The 27,959-nt window shown below is 48.6% G+C and overlaps 3 protein-coding genes and 1 long non-coding RNA gene across 4 annotated transcripts; 2 read left to right on the top strand and 2 right to left on the bottom strand.

Annotated features, from left to right (window-relative positions):
* Window positions 1–5,526: 5,526 nt before the first annotated feature.
* LOC4329544 (zinc finger A20 and AN1 domain-containing stress-associated protein 5-like) lies at window positions 5,527–6,289 on the bottom strand. The gene has a single exon (NM_001416637.1). It carries the CDS (start codon window positions 6,164–6,166, stop codon window positions 5,702–5,704), a length of 465 nt encoding a protein of 154 aa, NP_001403566.1. The 5' UTR covers window positions 6,167–6,289; the 3' UTR covers window positions 5,527–5,701.
* Window positions 6,290–14,894: 8,605 nt separating this feature from the next.
* LOC107279893 (uncharacterized) lies at window positions 14,895–15,941 on the bottom strand. Its single transcript, XR_010739525.1, has 2 exons — window positions 15,306–15,941; window positions 14,895–15,195 (listed from the first exon to the last, which is right to left on the bottom strand). It is a non-coding gene; the product is annotated as an uncharacterized lncRNA (long non-coding RNA).
* Window positions 15,942–20,949: 5,008 nt separating this feature from the next.
* Window positions 20,950–22,245, top strand: LOC9272622 (copper transport protein ATX1). The gene is made up of 3 exons (XM_015767272.3): window positions 20,950–21,030; window positions 21,340–21,415; window positions 21,717–22,245. The coding sequence occupies exons 1-3, from the start codon at window positions 21,019–21,021 to the stop codon at window positions 22,025–22,027; spliced, it is 399 nt and encodes a 132-aa protein (XP_015622758.1). The 5' UTR covers window positions 20,950–21,018; the 3' UTR covers window positions 22,028–22,245.
* Window positions 22,246–25,108: 2,863 nt separating this feature from the next.
* On the top strand, window positions 25,109–27,959 carry LOC4329542 (pentatricopeptide repeat-containing protein At4g13650). Its single transcript, XM_015768475.3, has one exon. The coding sequence runs from the start codon at window positions 25,148–25,150 to the stop codon at window positions 27,509–27,511; it is 2,364 nt and encodes a 787-aa protein (XP_015623961.1). The 5' UTR covers window positions 25,109–25,147; the 3' UTR covers window positions 27,512–27,959.

Genomic DNA, 27,959 nt, shown 5'->3' with positions numbered 1-27,959 from the left:
AGCTTGACCACTTGCCTCCTAACCCAGTATGCTGCCCCCTAACCTCATCGGCATTGGAAGCCACCAAACACGTCAGTGTGCCAAGCCAGATCGACCGCTCCTCCCTTCCTTGTCCCTATGGTCCTCCTTCCTAAGCCTAGGTGATGGCGAGAGGTGTACCCTCCGCATCTATCTTTCTCGTCATTGGCTACTCACATTGCCAAGACGCTCCCAATTCCCATCGCCCCCTTCCTAACCAATGCAGATCTGACGCTATTGTCGTCGACCCTACCAACCAGCCTATGACTCAGATGGTACCGTTGTTGTCTCATCGCCTGCTAGTGACCATCAACCCCGCAGCTTAGATGGTACCATTGTTGCCTCGCCACTCATCCGTGACTACCGACCACCACATGTCCGCTACCTCCTTGGTATCCCTCTAATACTTTTGTCACTGTTACTAGTGAGTCTTTCGTCGCAAACCCTTCTTCTCTCCCTCTCCCCTAGCTAGAGCTTGAAGACAACTCCTAGCCATTCGATTTCAATCCAACGGCCGCGGGCCAGAGAGTAGGTTGATTGAGATTTGATGAAATCTTAGTCACCTTTAAACTAGCAATTCTTTAGAGTATCTCATTTAATTTCTACGTCAATAGATGCACACGCACCCCATCTATGCATACGTGAACGTGGGCGATGATGCGTTGCATTCATGGGGATGTACGCACATGTCGCCTTTGAATCAAAAGCTACCCGGCCACTTACCCATCATGGCAGATCGTAGATGTGCAAGGATCGATCGAGTTCGATTGCGGTGTATGAAACTCGATCGATACGTACTGATCAACATCATGACGCGAATGACGTACGTGAGCAAAACGAATCTCAACTTTTGTAAACTTCAAATGCACAGCCTTTTTTCGTTTCAAAACAAAAAAAAGCACGGACTTCTTACTTCGTCCTTCATGTACATGAAAGCAAGCACAACAATTGTTGATGATTTGATGCAGATCATATCAATTAAGCTACTCTCTTCGTTTCAAAATATAGCAACTAAGATTAAATAAACATATAATATTATGAATATGAACAAACCCCTATATATATCCAGATTCGTTGTATTATGGTCTGTTTGATAGAATTCTAAGTTCTAAATTTAGCTTTAAGGGTTGGGTTTGAAGTGTAGTTGTGGAGCAGACTAAATCCAGCTATACATTTCTAGTTCATTTTTTGATATTACTCCATCCAACTCCACTCCCTATTTAGGTGAAGCTAAAACTGTTTAGCTGAACTCTGGAGCTAGAGCTGAAGCTGTGTTAAACAAATCCTTAGAATAGATCCTATTCGATCCTAGCTAGCTTATTAATTATATTTTAGAATGCATGGAGCAGCAACTCTCTCAAATCCACGAGTACGCCTACCACTAAAACTTGGATGCTCGTTGCTACCGATGGAAATTAATCTATCATCCATTGGCCATTGCACACACGTACATGTAGACAAGTAGGTGGTTGCCTACGTACTACGTTGGTGGGAGTTAATTTATGGGCGATTCGATCGATCGGGAATTCGGGATGGAGCAGAATGATACGTGACGAATTGAAGGTAGCAATCGATTGGCTTTCGACTGTTTCAACCACAACGAGAAGTACTCCCGCAATTATTCTGTCCACGCACCGCCAAATCGATCGCCGGAGAGATCCATTATTCGACTCGATCGATCGGCGTTGGATTGAAAGAGGCGTTTTTTTTTCTTTTGGACAACTAATGTGGCGTATGTACGGCTTAATAAATCGGGCCACTCATGGCCCGGCAAGGTGGCAAGGCACGCGTACGTGTCGTTCATCGATGTGAGACGCGACCGCGCGATCGATCCGCGTATCCGGCGTTTATTTGCCTCCCTCATCTCTTCCGCTTAATCATATTCCTGAACCATATAACGGTTATAAAGCCTCCCTTATCTTCAAAAACCGGTGCAAATCAGCTCCTTTTTAGTGGTTTAGGAAGCGGTTTTCATAAGTGGGAGTGTGGGACCCACGTGTTATTGAGACATCGCAAACATAAGCGGTGAGCCCACATGTAAGTTGCTTTTCTTATTTCCCCCACTTCTCCTCTCTCTCTCTCTCTCTCTCTCCCCCCCCCCTCTTGGTGGCAGCTGTAGATGTCACCTCTCGGTCTCTTCCCCCCATCTTGTGCGAGAGAGTGTGGCCATGGAAGCACGCAACGACACTACTCCAATGCTCGGTGCTGCCACTACTGCTCCATAGTGCCCCTTACCGTCTCGTCCTCCTCCTCTGTGGATGGCACGGTGGTGGCTAGCAAGGGGATCGTTAGAGATGGTGGCTACCACCCTTGAGGAACGTAACAGAGATTGGGAAATGTGGCTAACAATGGCGAGATGGAACCAGAGAGCGAGCTATGGAGATGTCGAGGATGGCGGGCACCGAGAGGTGGATGTGAGATGGAATCCTCTGTGGCGGATGTGTATTGGAGGGCGCTGGGCATAGCAACGATGGTATAGACCATGCGTGAGCTTTGCTCCCTCCTCCATGCGCGGTGCCCGAGAGCCCACCTTTTCATCCATGTGCGGCACCACCATCGCCGAACTCCTTGTCCTCATTGTCCGTCTCTGCCCACATGCTTCTACTCCTCCTCTGGCTACCTCCTTTCCCCTTCTGCGCATGTCGTGCGTGTGGCTGAGCTCCGCCTCAACAACTTTCGCAACAACCTGTCTCCGTTCCCGGCCGTCGACCTTGAGGTTGCGGCTGAGGAAGGTGGTAAGGCGGAGATAGGTGGCGGCGGCGGTGACAACTAGTGAGGAAGGCAGTTTGCAGCGGTGGAGGAAGAGAGGAGGGAGGCGACGAAGAAGGGCGGGGAGGAGGGAGGTGAGAGAGTTGGCGATACGTCGTCGCTGACCCAATGTTGTCTGCCATCCCGATGCACATTCTGTCCACCCACATCCTCCCCTGATGTTTCGTGCTCTAGGAAGCCAGCGGCAACAGCGATGGTGACACAGCACGTCGGGGAGGAGGCGAGCTTTCAAGAGCCGTTTTGGAGGAGGGAGCGGAGAGCCCGTCGGCGGAGGCTGTGAAGGCGGCAAAACGAGAGAGAGAGAGAGAGAGAGGGGGGAAGGAGAGAGAGAGAACGGATAACATATAGGTCCTACTATTATTCTTTAAAGTTTTTTCTACTGACTCATCCTAAACCGCTTTCTAAACGACTGAAGGAGCTAATAACTTGCATCGGTTTTTGAAGCTGAGGAAGATGTTATACCCGGTTTTATAGTTGAGAGATGAGATTCAATCTAGGGCAAAAGATGAGAGAGATAAAATAGACTTTTACTCCTATGCCTATCATCCTAGAAAATCAAACATGACTGGGGTCCAATAGTTCTACTCCCACCGTTTTAGGTTATAAGACGTTTTGACTTTGGTCAAAGTCAAAATAATTTAAGTTTGACTAAGTTTATAGTATATTTTAGAAGCCCATTAGTGCAGGAGGGCGAAGCCCTCTCTTGGCTGGTTAGGCGGTTCGAAGAAGTTAAGTTTTGCGTTGCTTCATATTGTTTGGTGCTTATAGGAATTGACATGTCCTGAAGGCTGAAGCTTATAACGTTGATATATGATCATATAACCAACAGATTTAGGTTTAGTGACTCATATCAGAGGACAATACATGACATGCGAAAAGGCTAACGGCGATCGGTCGCCCCTAGCGATCACCCCCCCTCCTTCATGTGGTTTCCTTTTTTGGCACTGCGTTACTTTTCTATTTTAGTAAATTTATGCACCTAAAGTTTGTACAACTCAAATTTACACATCTAAAGTTTAGGGACCCAAAGTTTATAAGTCAAAAGTTTATATATCCGATTCAAATTTGAATTTGAATTCAAATATTTTTAATATCGTATTTCTATACATCTAAAGTTTATACACCTAAAGTTTATAGACCCAAAGTTTATAAGTCAAAAGTTTACATACCCGATTCAAATTTAAATTTGAATTCAAATATTAGTTTATAGACCAAAAGTTTATAAGGCAAAAGTTTACATGTCAAAAGTTTACATACCCGTTTTAAATTTGAATTTGAATTCAAATATTAGTTTATAGACCCAAAGTTTATAAGTCAAAAGTTTACATAACCGTTTCAAATTTGAATTTAAATTTAAATAACTTTTATATATAGCATTTCTATACATAAATTTTTTCAACTTTGTATTTTTTAATTTTTTTAAAATTTATGGTGTAGTAGGAAGAGAAGAATGGGAGGAGGAATGGGAGAGAGGAGCGTATATGGGGGATGGGGCCATGGGGGTCACCCACCCATTAGCCACGCCCCATGACATGTCCCTATTTATTTAGGGACCACCTATACATTTGTCAATAAATTTTCTCCTAAAAATTTGACAGATGTAATTATAGTACAATCGTAGTGTAATTACATTGTAACTTATATGTAATTACACTATAACTTGCACGTAACTACAGTGTAACTTGTATATAAGTTTCATATAATTTTGAATCTTTAGATATATTACAAGATTTGTTTTGGTGAGAAAGAAAAATAAAATCACAGCACACACATATGTGTAAGGATTTGTTCCCACAACCTCTATTTTACCGAAATAACATATTACGTAGAGATTTTTGAAAGTTACATACAAGTTACACTATAGTTACAGTGTAATTACACTACGATTGTACTGTAATTACATCTGTCAAATTTTTGGGAGAAAATTTGTCGACAAATATATAGCAAAATCGTTTATCTATCCTAAAATCTGAATGAAGCGTAGGGCAGAGACGACTCATTTTAATACTTGGATGTTATTATGTTTTCGTCATGAAAAATCATGATGCTTGTAAACATAGCACATGTATACCCATATTTGATTCTCCTCTCGTGCGGTCTTTAATACTGTCAACGTAAACATTACATCGTCTAACGAACAAAAGGCCTGCTTTCTTCCGTCCAAAAGAAAAAGGCTGCTTTCTTCCGAAACAAACAAGAACAGCTAGAGGAGAAGTTTGGCCACCATCTTGACAAACTGACGGTCTCCCTGTACGTGCAAACGTAACTTCCGGCAAAGTACACGGCGGAGCAAAAGAATTGACAAACTCCGCTTGATTAGGCGCCCGAATTCCATTTAACAAATCCACGCTCTCAGTTTCTTCCCCCGCAGCGCTTGTTAGTTGTTAGTCATGACGTATACGGTACACGCGAGTGAAGTGTGTGGACATACGCGCTCTCATTTTAACTTTTTTTAATCCAACATCTTTGTAGCTTGCGTGACCGGCCACCCGTTGTTTCCATCGAAATGTTGTCATCGACCAACTAATCCTGCGACTTGTTCGCCCTCAAAGAAAACTACCGCTGCCTTCATAAACTAATCTCGTAGTATAATCGTACATCAAATTTTCCAATGTTCGGTTCGGGTTTGGTCACGGTGCGCTGTAATCTAATCTACCTGACCTATTCTGAGTTCATCGCGTTCGCAGTCGATTTCATTTCCAATTTCGAGTTGGCATTTGGCAATCGGGCAATCGGCTCTGAATAGAAGGAGCAGAGATATGAACTCATTTTCATTTCAGTCGCATGCATGCATGGCTGGCTGGCGATTTCACCGCCGGCCGGCTGTAGCTTACATAATAATAAGCGTATTTAATTTGGAATCCAACCGCGCGTTCTTCCGGCGGCGACGGGGAGCACGGCAGGTGGGGAGGGATCAGATCTTGTCCTTGAGCTTGTCGCCCTTGATGAGCGGGTTGGCGCGCGCGATGGCGTCGCGGCCGGCGGCCTTGAAGTCGAAGCCGCACGCGTGCCGCTCCGGGTACCGGTGTGCGCCGCAGAACGTGCCGCCGCACCGGCACGCGAACCCCGTAAGCCCCACCCGCTTCCTACAGCTCGCGCACCTGCTCGCCTTCGCCACCGCCGCGACGACGACGCCAGCCTCGGCGGCAGTGGAGGAAGGCAAGAACGCCGGACAAGACGACGAGGATGGCGAGGAAGGATGAGTAGCCGGGCAGGCCGAGGCTGCGGCGGCGACGACGACGGGTGCAGTACTCTCCCGGCCTTGGCGGTCGCGGTAGCACTTGGAGCAGAGGTCGAGCGTGGCGGGGCTACCGAAGAAGCCGCAGTTGTTGGCGCACAGGCGGTGGCAGCCCTCCTGCCACCTCTGCTCCTCAGCCATGGCTGGCCACCGGCGGCTGTAGCGATCGCTCTCGCTCTCGCTCGCAGCAACCGGAGAAGGTTGCAGAGCGGATGGATGGATGTAATTGGAGTGGACGAGATCGACGACGTGGGTGGAGGCAAGGGGCCGGAGGGAGGCGGCCGGGGAAGGGGTTAAAAAGGGGAGGCGTGAGGCGGCCGAAAGGCGGAGACGGGAGGGAGGGATCGATTTGGCTTTGGTTTCAAGGAACGGGAAGGGATCGCGACAACGGTACGACAAACAAATCGAGCGACGCAGCGCAGCGCAGCTAAAGCCGGCCTACCGGCCCTGCGTGCGCAACTGCGCAGGCGTGCGTGGACAAGGGACCCGACCGCCGAGCGCGACGGGCCGCTCCGTGCTGCGACCTGCGATGCGATTGGGCAGCGGCAGCGGCAGCGGCAGGGGTGACGAAGACAGACGGGCGTTTGGTTTGCTGCAAGCCCACTTGCGCCTGCCGACTGATTGCCGCCTTTTTGCTCTGCACGCACGCCGCACCGCCCAGCGGGTTCTCGTCCCTGCTACGAGCGTCGTTCGGTTGCGAATCAACGGTTGCTAGGCCGTGCCATCGTCCCAATGGTCCAGTCCTAACGCATCGATGCAGGCCTCTGACCGCCTGGTTGGTTTAGAAAACCGTGCAAGCTTCGCCCCTGGTACTTGTCAACTTGAAGAAAGGTTGATTTGCTGCGTGCGACGCATCGCCACAACGAGTTCAGGCGTATGCTACTTGGTCTATCCGGCAAATGGCTCTTCTCGGCGTCAGTTATCCTCGAGGAAAGCAGGCGCCACACACAGCAAGAGATAAGGAGGAAAAACGGGTAAAGTATGTAGCTCTAGTTCGTGTTTAGTACAGTACTTACAATCTTCCATCCTGCAGTCAGAGCCTGTCACTGTAGGAACAATTTAATCTCATGGTATTTCTGGATGATCGCGATCGCCCTGTAATGAATCACCGCTGATCAAATCTTCAGTCCAAAATATTTTATAGAATTATAGTAGTAGAAACTTAGATAATGGCTAGAATGTTGCTGCCATTCAGAACGGGGCTGCTCGATTCAATTGTTATGACAAAATTAGTCTACGCCATGTAATTGATCTTTTCTCAAATCTCGTTGACATGCAGTGCTCGGTACAAGTTGCGCAATGGCTCTCCACACGAATTCACGTACTTACTGCACGAACTGTGATGACATCACGAGCACATCACGAGTTCCGTGTGAACTCGCCGTGACTTCGCACACTCATCCGTGGCAATGGGTATACTTCTACCAAGTCATGCTAAACATGTATATTCTATAAAATCGGTGAAAAAGGGTATTATTTTCAATTTTTTTCCCTCTTCACCTAGTATATGGAGATAATATTCTCTTTTTTGACCGGCTCATCTATCTCGCCTTTTAACTAAACACACAAAAAAAATCGAACGATCATCCTCCGTTCAGTTCCATCCACCAAACCAATCAAACGCATTCTATCCTAGTTGGCATAACCAAATGCAGCCATAGTTTGAATATAGTTATCGAGATCAGAGAATGCCCGATTACTAATCATGCAAAAAGGAGTTTAAATTTAGACTTTCAGTAAACTCCCCACATCATCATGTTATTATCGCATACTATGCATGTGCATGAAGATGTCCCAACTAGTATAGTAACTCCCAAGCCAGCAAAGTGGATCGTCCTGAGGAGGAAAAAGTTCATTTGACTCCTTAAAAGTAACCCGAATCTAATTCATAAACCATAAACCGCAAAACCGGATATCTCGACCCCTAAACTATTAAAACCGGTGTAATTTGACTTCCTACACGGTTTTAGAGAGCGGTTTTGCTGACGTGGCGTATACGTGACGGTATTAACCGGGTCTTCTTTACACGTGGTGCTTAAGTGACATTAGAATTAAAAAAATATGCGTGGGACCCATTAATCATTCACACAAAAGAAAATGCGGACCCACTGACGTTGGGCCCCCCTGTCTCCTTCCTTCTTTCTCCTCCCTCTCTCTCTCCTCTCTCTCTTTCTCTCCCCTTCTTCTTCCCCTTCAGCTGATGGTGCGTGGCAGCAGGCAAGCCCGCCGCGGCGGTGGCAGAGCAAGCGGCGACGGACGGCGGCGCAGGGCAAGGGAAGAAACAATAACGTCAGGTTCGTGCAGCCGGACAAGCCGCGTTCCGGTCGCAGCCGATCCCTGGCGGCAAGCCGGCACGCCGCGCGACATCGAACCGCGGCGGCCGGATGATGTCCCGGGACAGGCGCTACGACTCGTTCAAGACGTGGTCCGGGAAGCTTGAGCGGCAGCTCGCCCATCTGGCTGGCGCCGGGCCGGAGTTCCCCGAGGAGGAGGAGGACGGTTGCGACGCCATCAGCAGCCACCACACCAAGTCCATGCCTCAGGTTGATCGCTTCTTCGCCGCACTGGAGTGCCCCGAACTGGACAAACTCCGGGTAAGTTTCTTGAGCTAATTCTTCTGTAACCACACATCGATCTCTGTGCTTTGATTTGCTGGAACACTGGAGAGAGCTCACGGTGTGTGCTGTGTCGCATCAGTCATCGGAGGAGCTGGTGCTTCCGTTGGACAAAACGTGGCCGTTTCTGCTCCGGTTCCCGGTGTCGGCGTTCGGTATCTGCCTCGGCGTGAGCACCCAAGCGATCCTGTGGAAGACGGTGGCGACGTCAGCGCCGACCAGATTCCTTCACGTCACTACCAAGGTGAACCTGGTGCTAGTGCGTTTCCGTCGCGCTCATGTGCGTCATCGCAGCCATCTACGCTTGCAAGGTGGTCTTCTTCTTCGAGGCCGTCCTTGAGCGGCAAGGGAGTTGGGCGGCAAGCGGGGGAGGAGGTGGGTGCGCTCACCGCGAGGAGCGGGGCGATGTGGTCGCGGTGGCAGGGATCCCGGCGAGCCGCGCAGACGAGGGGGAGCGGCGAGCCACGCAGACAAGGGGTAGGAGGCGGGGGCGCAGCGGCGCGAGGGCGGAGGCGGAGTACATCGCCGGCCTGCACGCCATGGCGATGGCGGCGGCGGCGGCGGCGGCGGTGGCGAACGTTGTCGGGGAGATCCCCCACCTCACCCTATCCATGGCGGCCATCGCCACTCTTCGCTCCCCGGCGTCTTCGCTCCCCGGCGTCTCCGCCGCTCGCCACCGTCTCTCCTTGCCCGCCGCCGCCCTTCCGCCGTCTCCCAACCACCGTCCCGACCGCCGGACGCCACCGCCATCCCCACTGCTGCTCCGGGGGTGAAGAGAAAGGCTAGGGAGAGAATGAGAGAAGGGAGGGAGGAGGAAGAAGGGGAGGAGAGAGGATGACATGTGGGCCCCACATGGTCTGTGGGTCCCGCATGTCATCCTATGTGTGAATGATAAATGAATTTTTTTTAATTCTAATGCCACATAAGCGTCACGTCAACGCCACGTGTAAAGAAGATCCGGTCAGTACCGCCACGTAGGTGTCACGTCAGCAAAACCGCCCTTCAAAACCGTCAAGGGAGTCAAATTGCACCGGTTCAATAGTTAAGGGTCGAGATATCCGGTTTTGTGGTTTAGGGTCATGGATTAGATTCGGGAAAAAGTACACCGAAGGTCCCTCAACTTATCAACGGGATAAAAAACGTCCTCGAACCGCAAAACCAGATATGTGAGATCCCTTAACTATACAAAACCGGTCACCCGAGATCCTTCGGGGATTTTGACCCCAGTTTTGGTCTACGTGGCGGCTAAGTCAGCGTAGGTCCCACGTGGGCCCCACATGTCAGATGTCCACGTCAGCCTCCTCTCCTCCCTTTCCCCTTTTCTCTCCCTTCGTCATCTTCGTCAACGTCACGGCGAACCCGCGGCTCGGCGAGGCCGCGCTCCGGCGGGTCGGCACGTCGGCGGCGGCGGTGGACTGGCTGGTGGAGATGCTCACCTGGAACGGCGCCGCCGAGGCCGCCGCCAGGGCGTCCGCCGCGCTCGTCGTGTCCAAGCTAGCCAGCAATTAAGAAGCGGAACGCGCTCCGTGTCGCCGGCGTCCCTGGCGATATCAAGTCTGCGTCGTCGCTGCTCTACGTCGCCGACGAGGAGTGCAACCTCCAAGGCCTCCTCATCATCAAGAAGCTGACGCGCAACCACGACACCTGCAGCAAGATTGGCAACGCAATGTATTTGATAGGTGGAGCACATGCTGTCAAGAAAAAACCAAGTTCCATCACAATTGAGTTCTCCCGTGGGAATTATAATAAGATTCTATCGTGCCTCTTCTCTACCAGTGATTTGGAATATCTACAGATAGAAAGATGCATCATGAGCTTGCCTCGAGAGTTTGAAGGTTTTAAGCAGCTAATTGTTCTGAATCTGCATACACCTAACCTGTCCAATGTGTATGTTACACTCGACAAAACAAAAGTTGCAGACAGGAGTAAAAACTATATGATGCAAAGCTTTTGTCAGCCTAACTGAAATAGAAACACTTGTTATGAAAAGATGTATGGTTGCGTTGCCTCAAATTTTTTTTTTGATGAAAGGCCAAGGCCCAGCTTTCATTAGAAAAGCATAAGAGTACATGTATGTCACACCCCAATCCGGCACCGCCGTACAACGGCACCTGATAGGAGCGTGTCGTAGGAAAAACGGCGCGAACCACTTCCTACGAAACCGCGATCTCAGTACCAGTCCCAGGACATAGTGCTGGTACCCACAGTGACAAATATGAATCATTGCAAATCCTTAAAATAAATAGAGGACTTAATTACCTTAACTTAGGTTGCAGCTCAAAACAGCCCGAGAATGCAACCGACGACGCGAACGAGGAAACACCAACAACAGCAGCAGCAGCGGAACCAACGAACTAACACTCAACACCACAAGCGACGGCTGGGAACCAAGACGAAACCCTATTCTTTACTTCACTTCATCTTCAACTTCCGGGCGGAGGAACTATATATATTTATATAGAGCAAGGGTGAGTACTTTCGTACTCAGCAAGTCACGGGAATTTAGGTGTTTAATGCAAGCTTGGAAGAGAGGCTAGGTTGTTTTGCAAATCTTTTATTTTGAAATCATTTTGAAATCACTAAGTGATTTATTTCTTTCTAAGTTTGGGCCGAAAAGAGACTTGCGTCTCGATTCGACTTTAAGAGATGTTTTTCAACAGCTCATTTGGTAATGTACTGACCTCCCGGGTCAGATCATTACTTCTCGGCTCCCAGAGCCATTCCACTTGATTAATCGGCTCCCAGAGCCTTTTTCATTTTCTCGGACTCCCAGAGTCCAGCTGCCCAGCAGCACAGCAATCCGCTTCCACTCGGGAAGCCTAGTCTATGATGCCCGTAGACATCCCGAATCACACAGATTCGTTTCTTGACCACTCAGGTCATCCATCTGCCACATAGGCTGATTCTGGTAACGATTCTCACACCACAACAACTTTTCACAAAGCACAGGCAAACAAATCTACGCTACAGGAAACACCTCACATCCGCCCATGACCGTGGGCACAGTTGTTCGAACAGTTAGTTAACCTCTGCAGAGGGGGTACACTTTACCCACACGACATTACTAACCCGGATCACCCAGCCCGTGAGATCAGCCACGTCGGGAGACCCTAAGGCTTTCATGACAAGGCATTTCGAAAGCCAACACAGGTTTACCATATGCCAACGAGAGGGGTCCCAGACCAACACCAGATTAGGTCCCAAACCATACTGTGCCAGGAAGCCCGGGGGTTCTCCCCGACACCACCCCGTTGAATCCACATGTCTCTTGGCATCATGGCTCTCTCGATTAGCTAATTACTTAGCCAGGGGCGTCCCATTGCACCCGTGTGGTCGCACTTGTTATATGCTCGGATGAATTTCCCACAGGAATCGGTCCTTATATGCGAATACGGGACAGTGCCACACAGGCATAACCCCCGCATCGCGAGTTTTCACAATTTATTTTATTTTCAAACACGCCGACACCACATGTCGGGTTTTCAAGGCTTCTCAAACCCATTCCCCAAGTTATCGACAAACAATGGTGTATGTGGAATAGTTGGTATAAGCGCTCAGAGAGCACGGATACCGAAGTACCACAAGAGTGGAGCGACAAGGAATCAGGGTAATACGACCTACAGGAATTAGTGCGACTACTGGGTAGGTCCGTCGGTTTGGCACGCAAACCGAGGCCAAGCATGTTAAGTGTGTGATTCTACTAATGCAAGTTGCAAACAAAATAATAATGATTTTCCAATTATAGGAGCAATTGGTCAAATGGTGACTTGCCTTGCTCAAAGTCTTCACGAATCTTCGAGAAATCCCCCGATCGACAAAAATCCGGTAACCACAACTATACGCAAACAATCGAAAACCTAAACAAAAGACCAAAAGAAAGATCCTATTTAGACTAATTAGTAGTGCCATTAGATAGATCTCAATTTTAGAGAATTACTGGAAGTGTAACGGAGTCAATCGGAGTTACAGATCGGGAGATATGAATTTTGGAAGTTTATTTGGAATTTATGGAATAAGAGGAATGGTTTATGGAATTTATAGAAATAATATTCTCAAGAATATTATTGACAGTCACAGACGCGCGGGACCAAAGGAAATGATTTATGGAATTTTAGGAATAAGGAATTGATTTATGAAAAAGGGAAAAGGATTTATTAATCCTTTGGATAAGAAAAGGAAGGAGGGATGGGATTTAGACTTCCTTGGGCGGCTCGGGTACGGCCCAAGGGATAAGCGCAGCACGGCCGAGCCAATGGGCCGGGCGCGGGCGCGAGGAGGCGGCCCATGGCCGGGCAAGGCGTGGCCCAAGCGAGCGGGGCACACGGGAGGAGAGAGGGGGGATGGGTCCGGGTGGACCGGATCCATCGTGCCGGGTCCCGGGACGGGCCCACGAGTCAGCGACTCGGCGCACGGGGGAAGGGTTCATGCGGCGCGGGGCGCTAGGGTTTTGCGGACGCGGCTCACGGCGCGGCACGCGGGTGGACCAAGAGGTGGAGGGCCCATGCGCAGCCTAAGGGCTCTCCGTGGACCGCACGCACAGAAGAAAGGGCGGTGGGGGCGGCTGACTAGGTGTTTGACCCGGTCGCGGCCGATGTGGCGCCGACGTGGCGCCTTCGTGGCAGCCACGCGAGCCGGCGAGAGGAGGAAGAAGGAGGCCGGCTGATACGGACGGCGGACGGCGGCGGCTTCACCGGGAGCACAACCCGACGATTCGAGAGGGAGGGAGTACACCGGAATGATGACTAGGATAAGAGGGAGTGAGCCTCTAGCTCGGATTCGCCGCGGGGATTCAATGGCGACAGATTTCGACGGTGGCGGCCGGCGGCGATCAAAAGGGGAAATCGCGGCGGGGCGACGAGAGGTCGATTCCTAGGGACTTGAGCATCTACGCGACCTCCAGAGTTCATTTCTAGAGTCGGATTGGGTGGAGCTACACCGAGGAAGGCCGGCGATGAGCGGCTACTACCGAGTTTGGGCGGCGACGGCGGCGAGCCTACGGCGAGCAGCGGCGGCGGTCGGGGCGGCGCCAGCTTGCTACTGGAAGGCTACTCGCACTACTGCCCAGAGCTAAGGAGAGGAGAGGGAGCGAGGAGGGAGAACGGGAGATGCACTACCGAGCCGAGACGGGCGCTGTGACGAGTGGCCGACGACGCGGGAGCGAGCTCTCCGGCCTCGGGCTGGGGAAGGGGAAGGAGACGGCGCCTGGAGTCCCGCGTCAGCTCCTCGCGCGCACGCCGGCTTCACCAGCACGCGCGATGGAGGAGGGAGGCGAGGACGGCGGTAGCAAGGCGGCAAGGGCACGGTGGTGGCGAGGGAATGAACGAGAGGGAGATGGGGCGGCTCGGTTTAATAGATGGCAATGTCGGTTTAGGGAGGAAGAACCGACATTGGCGGTCAAGGAGGAGCGAGCTGGCGGTGAGCTGGTGCAGTCGCACGACCAGCGTCCGCGCTTTGGCCGCGAGCGGCTGGGACCATGGATGACCTCGGCGGTGGTCGGGAAAAAGGGGAAAGGAAGAGGGAAAGGAGGGCTTGACCCTTGCTGAAACGGGAAAAGGAGGAGGGAGAGGGGAGTGAGACAGGGGCTGCCTCTCTCGGCCTTGGAAGCTAGCGGCGTGGAGCGGCGGAGCGGCAGGGCACGATGCAGGCGGCGCCAAGGTTTGACGCAGCGGCGACCGGGGCGTTGGCCACGCGCAAACCCGCACGGGAAGGGCGAAGGCGGTGAGAGCGGCGTCCTTGCCGGTCGGCCATGCGCGAGCGCACGGGAAACGGCGACACGGCCGGAATTTTGGGGCGGCGTCGGCGGGAAGCGACGCCGAGAGAGAGAGAAAAAGGAGACGGCGCTGTCTCTCGCTCCCGAACACGTGCGACGCACGCGCGAGAGAGCTGGGCCGAGAGGAAGGGAAGGGCCGGGAGAGAGGGATCAGCCCATCGACAAGGGAGGCAAAATAGACTTTTGCTGAAAGATTTTGATTTGGAGAGATTTGGAGTTTGGGTTTTGAATCTAAATTTGATACTTTGTACACAAGGGTTCAAGGAGTCAAGGAAGGAAACAAAACGGGAGTTTGGATATTTTGGGATTCGGAAATGTATTTGGCGAGGATTCAAAGGAAGGGATTGACTTTCGGAATTAGATTTCGGAGACTTGAATTGGAAGAGGAAATTTGAGGCGGAGGATTTTGATTTCGATGAGAGGGAACAACGGGATTTGAATTGAGATCCATGGCACGACTTAGACTCGCACACAAAGAACAAAATTTTCGCAATTAGGATTTTACCGAATTAGTTTTTAACGTCTCACGAGAAGCGGAGCGTTACAATGTAACTGCTGGGGATTCCAGCTTACAAGTAGCGCAGAAACAAAGACAAAGGCAGAAGCATGAGATGTTGACGCAGCAGCAAAACACACACCCAGTAGACAGACAGAAGAAGCAGGAAAAATAAATCACTGAAAAACTCCTAGCTGCTTGAACCTCCTGTCCCGCGGACACTGGCAAGCAGTGATCCTCTGGCCTTCTCCATCTCGTCCCTCAGCTGCAGCGGCAATAAGGGTCCCCACTGTTTCAAAAATGACAGAGCTTTGTGAGGAAATGAGACCGTTGCCTCAAATGTTCGAAGGTTTCAAGCGGCTATCTGTCTTGAATCTGAAATATATATACTCAACATACGCCTCCTCGACAATATCATCGACTTCTCCGCCATCGGCGCCGGATCAGTCGTGATCACGCCGACGTGCGCTAAGGCCGTGAAGCGATCGCTGCAAGTGATAAGATGCTCACGGAGATGGCGGGGAGCACCGGGAAGCTGCTCCGGCGGGAGGTCACCGAGATCGTGTTCACGGTGAGCAACATCCGCGCCGTGCTCCAGCATGGAGCCGGGCACCTCGAGCTGCAGCGGCTCGGCGCCGAGGTGCGCCGCGGCCGCATGGGGCGTAGCCTGCCGCCATCGCCTCCGCTTCGCTCTCACGCCGCCTCCACCGGCCGCATCCTCCCGTCCGCGCTCTCCGCCGCGGAGAGATCGAGTGCCGCCGCATCCTCCTGTCCTCCCCCTCTGCCGACTCCCTCCTCGCCGCATCCTCTTCAATGGAGAGCCAGACGAGGCCATCTGGCGCGAGGCGGGAGAGGAGATCCAGTCGACGACACGGCAACGGGCAAGGCCGACGCTAGTGCCGCCCGAGCTCCTCCAGCAAGTGCCGCTTCGATGGCGGCTACGTCCCCCGCCGGTCGCCGCCCGTGCAGCTGCTGCCCCTCCGCCTCTGCCCACCCGCGCGCTGCTCCGCTGCCTGCGCCCGCCGGCTGCCGCCCGTGGAGGAGAGAGAGAGAGAGAGAGGGGTAGGAGAGGTGAAGAGGAGGGGAGAAGAGGCTGACACGTGGGGCCCACGTGGGTCCACGCTGACTCAGCCACCGACGACCGTGGTCAAAGCGCCACGTAGGACAAAACCGGGATGAAAACCGCCGAGGGACCTCGGGTGACCGGTTTTGTATAGTTAAGGGACCTCGTGTGTCTAGTTTTACAGTTCGAGGATGTTTTTTATCTCGCTGACAAGTTGAGGGACTTTCGGTGTACTTTTTCCTTAGATTCGGGTCACTTTTTAAGGGAGTCAAAATGAACTTATTCCTACTGAGGAGGAGGTCCCCTGCCACAGGTCCAGTATCTCCGGTTTGCTGTGATTGGGTCGTTTGCGCCAATGGGCTTCCAACTATCTGGGCCAAAATGGAAAGCCCGGACAAGATGCAAATCACATTCCTTCGGGCTAGCAAACATGCAAGGAATAAGTTCACTTGTTGTCCTTCCATTTGTCGCCAAGCTTAAAATTTGTTCTGGAAACGAAATACCACTTACTCCCTCCTTCCCTAAATGTTTGAGGTCATTGACTTTTTTAAACATGTTTGACCGTTCATCTTATTTAAAAACTTTTGTGAAACGTGTAAAACTATATGTATACCTAAAAGTATATTTAACAATAAATCAAATGATAGGAAAAGAATTAATAGTTACTTAAATTTTTTGAATAAGACGAACGGTCAATTTTTTTAAAAAAAGTCAACGGCGCCAAATATTTTGGGATGGAGGGAGTATAACCCATCCCTAACTCACAATACCATGTCAAATTTGGCCCCTCAGTAATATAGTGACCAGTTTTTTATGACGTTGCGAGTGGGACCCATATAGATCCACATATCAAGTGCCAACTCTTCTCCCTCTTCCCTCTCTTTCCCATCTCTCAGATTCTCAAGTGTTGGAGCAGGGTGTTTGCTAACTGGTGAGGAGGGGGCTGCGATGGTCTGCCCCCATCCAGCGAAATCTCTTCACTCTCTCCTATCAGTTCAGTCCTATGGTGGCAGCTCGGTGGTGGAGCGATGCTCGGAGGAAGGCGATCGGGGCGCCGCCAACATGTTTCTGGCTTTGGGGCCGGCACAGCATCAGTGGCGGAGCTCGCGAAGGAGAAAGGTGGCAGCCGACGGGGTGGCGGTGGTTGGCAGTGGATCCTCGGCTCCTCGCCGGTTGTTGCTTCCGCCACTGGTGGAGAGATGGTTTGTAGTCCCGGTTGGTAATCCCTTTGTAGTCCCGGTTTTCCACCGGGACTATGAATCCGGGACTAAAGATCACTATCTTTAGTCTCGGTTGAAATAACCGAGACTAAAAATACATCTTTAGTCTCGGTTGGTGTTAGATAGTAGCACAGTCCCGGTTGGTCACCATTTTTTTCTTTTCTTATATTCTCATTGTTTCTTTCCAAAGAGTTGCTCCTTCCCAAATCTCCCCAAATATCCCAAAATCAAAGTATCATCCCAAGTCAATGAATCATTCACATCACAAATTCTCAAAAAAATACAAATCAAATTCTTAAAGAAATACATCACAGATCAAACATCAAATAGATCACACATCATATACATCACAGATCCAAACATCACAAGTTCTTAGATCCAAATGTATCACAAATTCAGAAAAAAAAAAGAAAATTGTGCTTTCGTTGCCGCCTCCCTCCTCCGGCAGAGGAGAGGGCACCGCCGGCCGCCACTGCTACGCTCCCTGCCGCCCGCGGCCAGCCGCCAGCCGCCGCCGCCCGGGCTCGGCCCCCTGGACTTACTCTGGTAGAGGAGGAGGAGGAGGAGGAGGAGGAGGTGGGGAGGGGGAGGAGAGGGGAAGGGGAAGGGGAGGAAGGGGAGAGGAGAAGACTTGCCAGCCAAAATGCCAGATCCGATCTGAGGACTTGCTGTTTATGAGAGCATAGGGAGTAAAGAGAGAGAGGAAGGGGAATGGATCGATAAGATCGAGACTCTGGCGCGCGCGGGTGGTTTATACCAACCGGGACTAAAGATAATTAGGGTCTAAATTCGACCCGACAACTTTTTGAACCGGAACTAAAAATGATCTTTAGTCCCGGTTGGTGTTACCAATTGGTACTAAAGATCAAAATTTTTTTAACCGGGACTAAAAATCGTTTTTAGTCCCAATTTTTAATGGAACCGAGATTATTATGGAATTTGGTGGACCGACCAAAGATGGTTTTTCCACCAGTGCGCTGTTTTCATTCATCAATATTCAGATAAACACATCGATAGTTGAGACTGAAAAATCAAAAGAAAATCTGAAAAAACAGTCACAACGTGCTGAAGTTAGCTCCAACAGATCACATCAATCATTGCTAATTTGCTATAGCCAACAAAGTGGACCAAGGACTAGCGACGGGGGCGATAGAACTAGGCCTAGGTGATGCAAGCAAGAAGGATCGAGGCAAAACGAAGCTAGTTGAGCAGATCGAGCCCGAGACGGCTCCGGCGGTGCAGATCGAGGCACGCATGCTTTGCCCCACGCCTTGGGATGCAAGCGGACCGACCGGCAAACCTACTTATATGTTAAATAAAAAGTAATCCACAGGTTTTCGCGTTATGACTCTGCTTGCCGCGTCATAGAGGTGCAAATGAAACAACCCATAAACTCATTTATAGGCCAAATTAGTAGGTAACCCGCGGGTTACTCACTAATTTTACATATAAGCGGGTTCGCGGGTTGGCTCACTTGTATCCCTACCCACGCCCCCTCCATTCCCATCCCCACGCGTGCCAGTGCTGTCAACCTCGAGCTCGATGGGCTCATGGTCATCGTCGACGCATCGTTGCCTTCATTCACTGCTAGACCCAACCATCACCAGATCCCCTCTTGTCGAGTCTCCTCTAGCTGCTGCGGACCGCCGCATCCCCTCCCCCCACCCCCCCCCCTCCCCTTGCTAGCCACCCTGCTCCAACGCTTGAGAATTGGCAGTCGATTGTGAGGCTCACGTGGATACTACTCATCACGTCAGCCAAAAACCAGTCACTATACTACTGAGAGACCAAAGTTGACACGGTACTGTGAGTTGGAGATAGGATATAGCTGGTATTTCGGTTCAGGCACGAGTTTTAGACTCGGTAAACAAATTAAGGGACTTAATATGAACTTATTGCAACATGCAAAATCTCGATAACAAAGGTAATCTCAGTTAGACAAAAGGGTATACATGGGCCCAAAGACAGTAGCTCAAAAATTTTATATACCGATAAGGATCACCTATATATTTGTTGACAAATTTTCTTTCAAAAATTTGATAGATGTAATTATAGTACAATCGTGATGTAATTACCCTGTAATTTGCATGTAACTATAATGCAACTTTCAAAAATCTCTCCGTGACATGCTATTTTGGTGAAACGGAAGTCGTGGGAACGAATCCTCTCACATGTGTGCGCGTTGTGACTTTTTTTCTTTCTCACATGCATAAATCTTGAAACAAACATAACGGTTTAAAATTATATGAAAGTTACATATAAGTAATATTGTAGTTACATGTAATTAATTATATTACGATTGTACTGTAATTATATCAGTCAAATTTTCAGAAGAAAATTTATTGATAAATATATAGCAAAATTATACCGACATATACTGTCATTTTCTTTTTTGAAAATATATACATACGTAAAAATACTTATATAAATACGCACCCACTCACCCCTATAAATATTCACTATTCATATGAGCACCTTCAAAACTGAGCATATAAAATTCACGAAGTCACCGCAAACACATCATATATTATTGTTGATAGGTACGTCGTCTACATTAAAAAATAATCAGATGTAAATATAAATATTTATGTTAAAATCTAAATCCGTATAAATAGGTTCCGCCGCGAAGAACCTAAACCGTTAAGTTACTTCTCACTTGTTGGCAACTTGGCATATGCTATCATGGCTACATGCGCATCTTAATTCTTTCTAAGATTAATTTATTTGAGTGCAATTCGGCTACGTAAGCCCGATGCTAGTGCTGATACCGTTAGCACCGGCGAAATGCTCTCGCATGATTGCTTCTCCCAGACAAATCGGCCGATCAACTAGCCTAAAACCAGCTGGGTCCCAATTCCTCTTGGCCTAGGCACCACAAAATCCAGCGCGCTCTGATTCTCAGCCTGCTTAGGCAGTTGGCAGCATGTGAATATATCCTTAAAATGTGCAGTGCAATTAACAGAACTCGCTAGATGCAATTAAATGAACTGGTGATGCAAGTGACAAAAAGGAGAACATGGGATGCCAAACTCCAGCTTGGAGACGACTGTATATTTCAACCCATATGACTTCGAGAACCCAGGATATTTTTCTGTGATCATCACTAAAATCAATCAACCAAAAACCCATGCTTTGCCATGCTCTGACAACGTTACCACAACAGGATGAAATAAATAAACAAATAAGCTCAAACAGATGAAACGAACATGAGGTGAAAAACTGTAATTAATCAAAAGAGGAAAAGCATGAAAGAGGAAAACCTGGTGACATGGGGTGAAATAACTGGTAAGGTGTGTCTGATCAGAATATGAGAATATCGGATACCAAAAAAGTCAGTAGCAGCAGCAGCAAATGGGCAAAGCGATAAGCACTCCAAAAACTTGAGAATCTCGCAACTTTTTTGGGCAAGCGGGAGGTGATCTTATTTGTTGCAAACTGATTACAAGCAGAAATTGTACATCTGTACTACACAATGGGAGAAGAAAGATGTGTTGTACTTCGTGTACTAGTTGTACTACACACTACCCAGCCTCAACCAAAGCAGGATGGCTTTAGTTTAGCCCAGATCAGGGCATCTACAGAAAGAGAAAACCTCACATCGATCCGTTTGTGAGGAGGATGGGGGTGGGGGTGGCTTTTCTCCGGGGCTTTATGCGTGTTTGGTGCACGTCCACCCACCGGGCACCGGTCACCGTCTTCTGCTTCCTCGCTACGCATCATCTTGTCTATTTAAGGGTCCTCCGATCCATGAAGCTACCCCAAGTTATCTCCCGAATTCGAGTCCTGTTCTTTTTGCTGCTGCTGCTTCTTGTTCCTACTGCCGTGAACCATGGCCGCTGAGGTAACAATCTCCTTCCACGCCTTCTCAGATTGCATAGATGCAGTCAGTAGGATGGAGTAGGAGGAATGGATGAAATTTCTCGTTTTGCTTCTTTTTTTTTGTTTGTTTTTCTGGATGAGTTTCAGATACAAAGAAGTAGGCTGTAGGCCATGAGGTTGCTGAAGTTAGGTTCTTGTTAGATACAGAGAATTTTGCTGAATTTTGGCCATGAGTCCCCTTGTTAGATAGAAAACTGATGCTTGTTGGTCTGCTAAACGGCAATGTCAGAATACAAGATAATAAAAATGTTCAATCTCATATGATATGCAGACTGTTGTCCTCAAGGTCGGTATGTCATGCCAAGGTTGTGCTGGAGCCGTAAGGAGAGTTCTCACAAAAATGGAAGGTGACTAATTTCTCTGAGCTGAAACTGTTTTTCTGTTCCAAGACTAAGAATGCCTTTATTTATTTATTAGTGATATATGAAAACTGTTTGATCTAAATCTGTTTAACAACAACGAAACTGACGTGTGGTCAGCAACGGCTAGCTGGCCGCAATGGTCAACTTGAGGTGAAGAAACTGATCAATCATTAATCCGTAGCCGGGAAATCCAGACATCTAATTGCTGAACTAAATCAGAATACCATATAGTGTAAATTGTCCAACGATCACAATTGCTTATGCTCGATATATCTCATGGAACCAGGCGTGGAGACCTTTGACATAGACATGGAGCAGCAGAAGGTGACGGTGAAGGGCAATGTCAAGCCAGAAGACGTTTTCCAGACGGTCTCAAAGACAGGGAAGAAGACCTCCTTCTGGGAGGCTGCAGAAGCCGCTTCGGATTCTGCAGCTGCAGCTGCTCCTGCTCCTGCTCCGGCAACAGCAGAAGCTGAAGCTGAAGCTGAAGCTGCTCCACCCACCACCACCGCGGCAGAAGCACCTGCCATCGCTGCTGCTGCTGCTCCTCCTGCTCCTGCTGCTCCAGAAGCAGCTCCGGCCAAGGCTGATGCTTGATGATCACACATAATGCTTGCATTGACATCTGGAAATTGAACTCCAAGCGATTGATTTACTCTCTTTGCATTTAGCCTCTAGTAAACGGGGAGTGCAGTCTTAGCTTGTGTGATCTGCATCATAGCAGTGTTGCAATATGGTTATCTGTTGCCGGCCAGTGTAGCAGTTGAAATCCGAATTATGAATAAATCCAGTCCGATCCGCATGGTTTCGAAATATACGCAGTCGAATTCCTCACATGATTGTTGCTCGATCCTCTATAGGTTTGTTTCATCTTCCGAAATGCTATGTCGTCCTTTTCATTCGTTAACAGATTTGCTGTTGCACGTTTTTTTTGTTCTGACAGGAAAGGACACTAGTGTTTTAATCCTCACAAGAACCTGAAACTATTGATACAACCATGCAACATTGTTAAACCAATAACATATTATTAGGGAGAAATCCTATGTATTGATTCAGAAAGTCAAAACGGTCTCGCGGCAACAAAAATGGTAAATTCTATGTATGCTACATAGAATTTCACCTGTTTCAAGTCGGTCAGACGATGAGCGTCTAATAAGTTCTTTTGGTGGAGATTTGCTCCCTAGAAAATCAAAATAAAATTATATAGAGATTTTACGGTGTTTGCAAGGTGCTTAGAGATATTGAGAGGTGGAGTAATGTGGACTATTGATCAAGAGAATGGTAAGGTATGGAATAAAAATTATCGTAACCAATGGCAGTGGAGTAATTAACTAGTGAAATATTGCCATTATCGCCGAATTGAATACCTTGCTCCAATGATCGGTACTGTACGTTAGAGAAAATGTAAATCTAGTTAGGCATCGATTAGATCTACACGAAAAAAAAGGTTGTATCTTCTTTCACTTCTCTCGCATCGCTTCGTTCTTACTAGATTTGAAACTTATGAATTGGTTCACTAGAAAAAAAACCAGAGGGAAAACTGCCAACATGGTTGAGGATTGAAGCGGAGACGAGGTCGACCGGTCAATGGAAAGGCGAAACGAATCTGCTAAGATTACATTTACGCCATTGATTAGTGATTTACATAGCTCATAATTTCATTCATATAAAAGACGACTGAGTTCTCCTTTCCCATTTTTCTTTGAGGGTTTGAATAGGTGCACTCGCAAGGAGACACGGTCATCATGGTTGAGCATTTGTGCAATCTACAGCTCTGATAAAAGAATGGTCATCATGGTTGAGCATTTGTGCAATCTACAGCTCTGATAAAAGAATGGTCATCATGGTTGAGCATTTGTGCAATCTATAGCTCTGATAAAAAGAAAAACTATAGGAGGCAAAGACAAACATATCTCTGGATATTTAGCATGTGGTGCGGATGTTGCGGCAATTGCCGGCCTTCTAAAATGGTATGCAATCCGTGGACTGCATGCATGCACATATATGCCCGTTAAATGGACATGCAATCAAGGGGTGGTTTTCATATTATCAGATGAGAGGTGAATCAGGGAGATGGTTATTTTCGGGTCAATATTAAAATCTAGGTGTATGCATCACATTATAAAATAAGTTATTTAATTCCCTAAGACATATAAAATTTTGTTAATTAGTGAATTCTATAAAACATGTAACTAACGTAATGGATGATTACCGGGTGAATCTGTTCTTAAGAAAAAAATGTAAATCGAAAAAATAACACATAAATAACGTACCGGAGATGATAACTACCAGTACCGATGCGGTACCTATGTGCCTATAACTAATACTTGAGATAATTATACCCTTCTCTATCTAATAGAAAAATATCTTTTTACCCTTACTACCTAAGTACTTGTGCCAGTGTTTAAATACTTTTTAAGTGGTGCCTTTTATTGTGGAGCGTTGGAATTTTACCTTAAAAAAGTGCAAACACCGTAAAACCTCTCAAAATTATATTACCCTATTCCAATATGAGGATGTGATGTATTATTTGCTTACTTCCCTCTGTCCTAAAATTTAAACAAGAAAGGTAATTAAGTAACTATATTTTAGCACAAAGGTACTGACATTGCCACCGCCGACGGTGGCTTCTTGCTCCGGTACACCATGTAAACGCCATCAACACCACGCCGAACACGAAACCCAGCACATTGGGAAGCGCCATACGCGAACCAGATAGCCGCGTTGAGCAGCAGGAAAAAGGACAACGAGAATGGCCTGAACTCCACGCTCATCGTCTGGATCACTAGCCACTGCAAAACACCAACCAAAAACATGTCAGCTTGTTGATGATCGAGTCACTAATTAGCAAGATCAAGACACATTAATTCGCTCTGCTTACAATGATGCTTAGGGGGCGGTGAAGATGCTGAACGAGATGGGGACGTGGATCCGACGTGGATGAGGAGCTCGCCCCAAGAGAGCAGCAACATGACGAGGACGATGACACTGAACAGTCCGACATTGAAGCCGAGCAGTATCCACAGAGTGTGCATCCTCCGCGCTTATGCTATGCGTCGTTATTGTCGCCATTCGTTTTCCGCCTATCAGCCACCGACAACGTCCTCCACGTAGGGCGGAGGCAGAAAATAGCATGAGTGGATATCAAAGATCTATCGCTTAGGTAGACTAAGGAAGTAAAAAGTGCCAAGGGGGCATTTGCCCCCACTCGCTGCAAAATTAAGTGGGGCCTAAGGCCCCCCACTTGTTACACTCTAGATCCTCCCTCGCGGCTCCACCGCCGCGGTGAACCAGCCCCTTGTTCCGGTGATGGCGATGCGCCGCCACCACTTGACAGAGTGAGAGAGGGGATAAAAAGAAGATGGTTGTTTCACTTACATGTGGGACCCACATGATTTTTTATTTTTCTTGTGGTGCCACGTCATCGCCACGTCATCCAAAACTGCTTTCAATACTGCCTTAGGACTATATTTACACCGGTTTTAAAAGGTGGGGATGTGTTGTACCCGGTTTTGAGGTTTAGGGATGTGATTCAAACTCGTCGTCAATATGAGGGACCTAAAGTTAACTTATTCCTATACAGCCTAGCATTTGATGGGCTCAAATGTAAGCCCGAGAGGCCCATAGTTAGGCCCATCTCCACCTTATCCCCACCCTTTTTCCTGGCCACTCCATTCGAATCTTTCGTCTCTCGTCGCAGAGGCAGAGCAGCCTCCAATGGCGCTTCCTCCTCCTCCTCCCTTCTCGCTCTCGCGCTCTTCTCGCGTCTGCGTAGGCGTGGCACACGCCGTCCCCCACAGATCCGCGGAAACTGTACCAGATGCCGCCCCGCAGCTCTTGCTCATGCGCGCGCACGCGCGCGCCGGCCGCATGCAGCCCGCGCGTCAGGCGTTCGACGCAATGCTGCCGCGGGACAGGTCGCTCGTCGCCTGGACCGTGCTCATGTCAGGGTATGCCACGCACGGGCCGGCCTCCGAGGCGCTGGACCTGCTGCTCCGCATGGTGGAGTGGCCGCTGAGGCCCGACGCGTTCGTCTTCTCCGTCGCGCTGCGCGCCTGCGCAGCCGCCGGGAGCCTCGGCGTCGGAAGGCAGGTCCACGCCGCCGCAGCCAAGATGGGGTACGTCGGGGCCGACCTCTTCGTGGCGAACGGCCTCGTCACGATGTACGCGAGCTGCCGGTCGTTGGGTTGCGCCGAGAAGGTGTTCAGTGGTATTGCCGCGCCGGATTCGGTTTCTTGGACTTCAATGCTCAGCGCCTACACTGAAAACGGCTGCGACACTCAGGCGCTAATGCTGTTCCTGGAAATGATCCATGGTGGCGTTTCATGTGATGCGTACACTCTCTCTGTTGCACTCCGAGCAGCTTCCAGCTTGGGCCATGTCCGTTTGGGATATCAGCTGCATTGCTACATGATCAAGTCAGGATTCGTTCCCAGTGAATTCTTGGAGAACTGCCTGATCGAGTTCTATGGTAGGTGCAGGGAATTGCAGCTGATGCAGAAAGTGTTTGATGAGATGAATGCGAAGGACTTGGTTTCTTGGAATATTGTCATCCAATGCTATGCGGACAACCTGTGTGATGAGGAGGCTTTGGTTCATTTCCGGGATCTGATGTACAAATGCGCAGAATGCGATGAGTATACACTGGGCAGTATTTTGCATGTTATTACTAGAAGATGTGCTTTTGATTATGGCAGGGAAATTCATGGTTACCTCATTAGGGCTGGTTTGGACTCGGATAAGTATGTCATGAGTGCTCTCATGGATATGTATGTCAATTGGGCCACTCTGCGCAAGAGCCGGTCTATGTTACCTTTGAGAATGCTTAAGTACTATTTATCGGTACAGGGAAAGCTGGATCAGTTCATTGTGGCCAGCAGTTTGAAGTCATGTGCTTCTGATCTTGATTTGGCTGCAGGACGGATGCTACATGCCTGCGTATTAAAGTTTGATGTGAATCCGGATCCTTTTGTGATCAGTTCATTGGTTGACATGTATGCTAAATGCGGTTCTTTGGAGGAAGCACATATTCTATTCTCGAGAACTAAGGATCCTTGCACAGTTGCATGGTCCGCTATAATATCAGGCAGCTGTTTGAACGGTCAGTTTGAAAGAGCGATCCATTTGTTTCGGACAATGCAGTTGGAGCATGTACAACCTAATGAATTTACATACACATCTGTACTTACAGCATGCATGGCTCTTGGGGATGTTGTAAGTGGAATGGAAATCCATAGCAACTCGATCAGAAATGGTTATGGAACCAGTGATTCTGTTCTGAGAAGCCTGATTAGCTTTTACTTAAGAGAAGGACAGTTCAACCAGGCCCTTCGCTTGTGCTTGTCACTCTCAAATAGTGAAATTTCTTGGGGTACGCTGTTTCAAGAGTTTGCTGAACTTGGTGATCATCTTGGAATACTTAATCTTTTTCATGTAATCCAACGTTCTGGTGGGGTGCTTGACTACCCAACTGCATGTCTTATCTTGAGTTCTTGTGGAAAGAAAGCACATCTTCCTGAAGGGTTGCAAGCACATGCCTACCTTATGAAGCGTGGACTTTCTTCTACAGGCTGTATGTGCGATTACCTTATCGACATGTATTCAGGTTGTGGTAGCCTCACACATGCATTTGAGGCCTTCAGAAATACTTCAGGCAGGAATTCTTCTTCTTGGACCTCAATAATCATGGCTAGTGTAGAAAATGGTTGTCCAGAGACAGCCATTCGCCTGTTTGTGCAGATGTTAAGGAAGGAGAAATCACCAAATTCCCTAGCATTCTTATCGGTGCTGAAGGCCTGTGCGGAAATCGGCCTTGTAAATGAAGCTTTCCAGTTCTTTGTATCCATGACCGAGGTTTACAAAATACAACCTTCAGAGGAGCATTACTCCCACATGATTGAGGTTTTGGGCCGTGCTGGCATGTTCAAGGAAGCAGAGCATTTCATTGATAGTGTAGTCCCTTCAGAATCTGGTGCTTCAGCCTGGAGTTTACTCTGTTCTGCTGCCAAACAGAATGGAAATGCCAAAACCATGAGGCTTGCAGCAGACAGGCTATCAAAACTTACTCCGGATGGTTGTTGAGCAAATGCTCCACCTGGAAAATCCTCACAAATCACTTCCATGTTAATATAGCACTAACATTATGGAGATACTAACAGTCAGTTTGTCCAGTGGAGGTATGAATTGTCAGCTTGTAGGTCGCACAGCATCCGCACATTTTACCAGCGGACCAAGAGAGTCTCCACTTTCCACTCTTGGAGTCTTGCTTTGAAAATTCCTGTATATGCAATTCTTTTTTTTAAGGGAAATGCCTTTACCAGACAGAAATTTGGCCTTTACCAGTGGTATCGTTCGACAGTTTATTGCAAAAGATTCTGCAGGGTTGGGGGTATTGTATAGTATAGTGGCAGTAGTGAACATTGTAACTGCAAATTGTTGTACTCCTAATTTGTATATATAGGTACTACACTTTAGACGATGTACATAATTTCTTCTGTCTTTGGTTGGAATATGATTCTTCTAGCAAAAA

The sequence above is a fragment of the Oryza sativa genome, chromosome 2 (assembly GCF_034140825.1).
Source record: "Oryza sativa Japonica Group chromosome 2, ASM3414082v1".
Lineage (NCBI taxonomy): Eukaryota > Viridiplantae > Streptophyta > Magnoliopsida > Poales > Poaceae > Oryza > Oryza sativa.
This window is presented reverse-complemented; position numbering and strand designations above follow the sequence as displayed.

Coding starts and splice junctions, on each gene's coding strand:
- LOC4329542 (XM_015768475.3), top strand. CDS start 25,148: ATGGCGCTTCCTCCTCCTCCTCCCTTCTCGCTCTCGCGCTCTTCTCGC.
- LOC9272622 (XM_015767272.3), top strand. Junction 21,416..21,716: donor AGTTCTCACAAAAATGGAAG/GTGACTAATTTC, acceptor TCATGGAACCAG/GCGTGGAGACCTTTGACATA.
- LOC4329544 (NM_001416637.1), bottom strand. CDS start 6,166: ATGGCTGAGGAGCAGAGGTGGCAGGAGGGCTGCCACCGCCTGTGCGCC.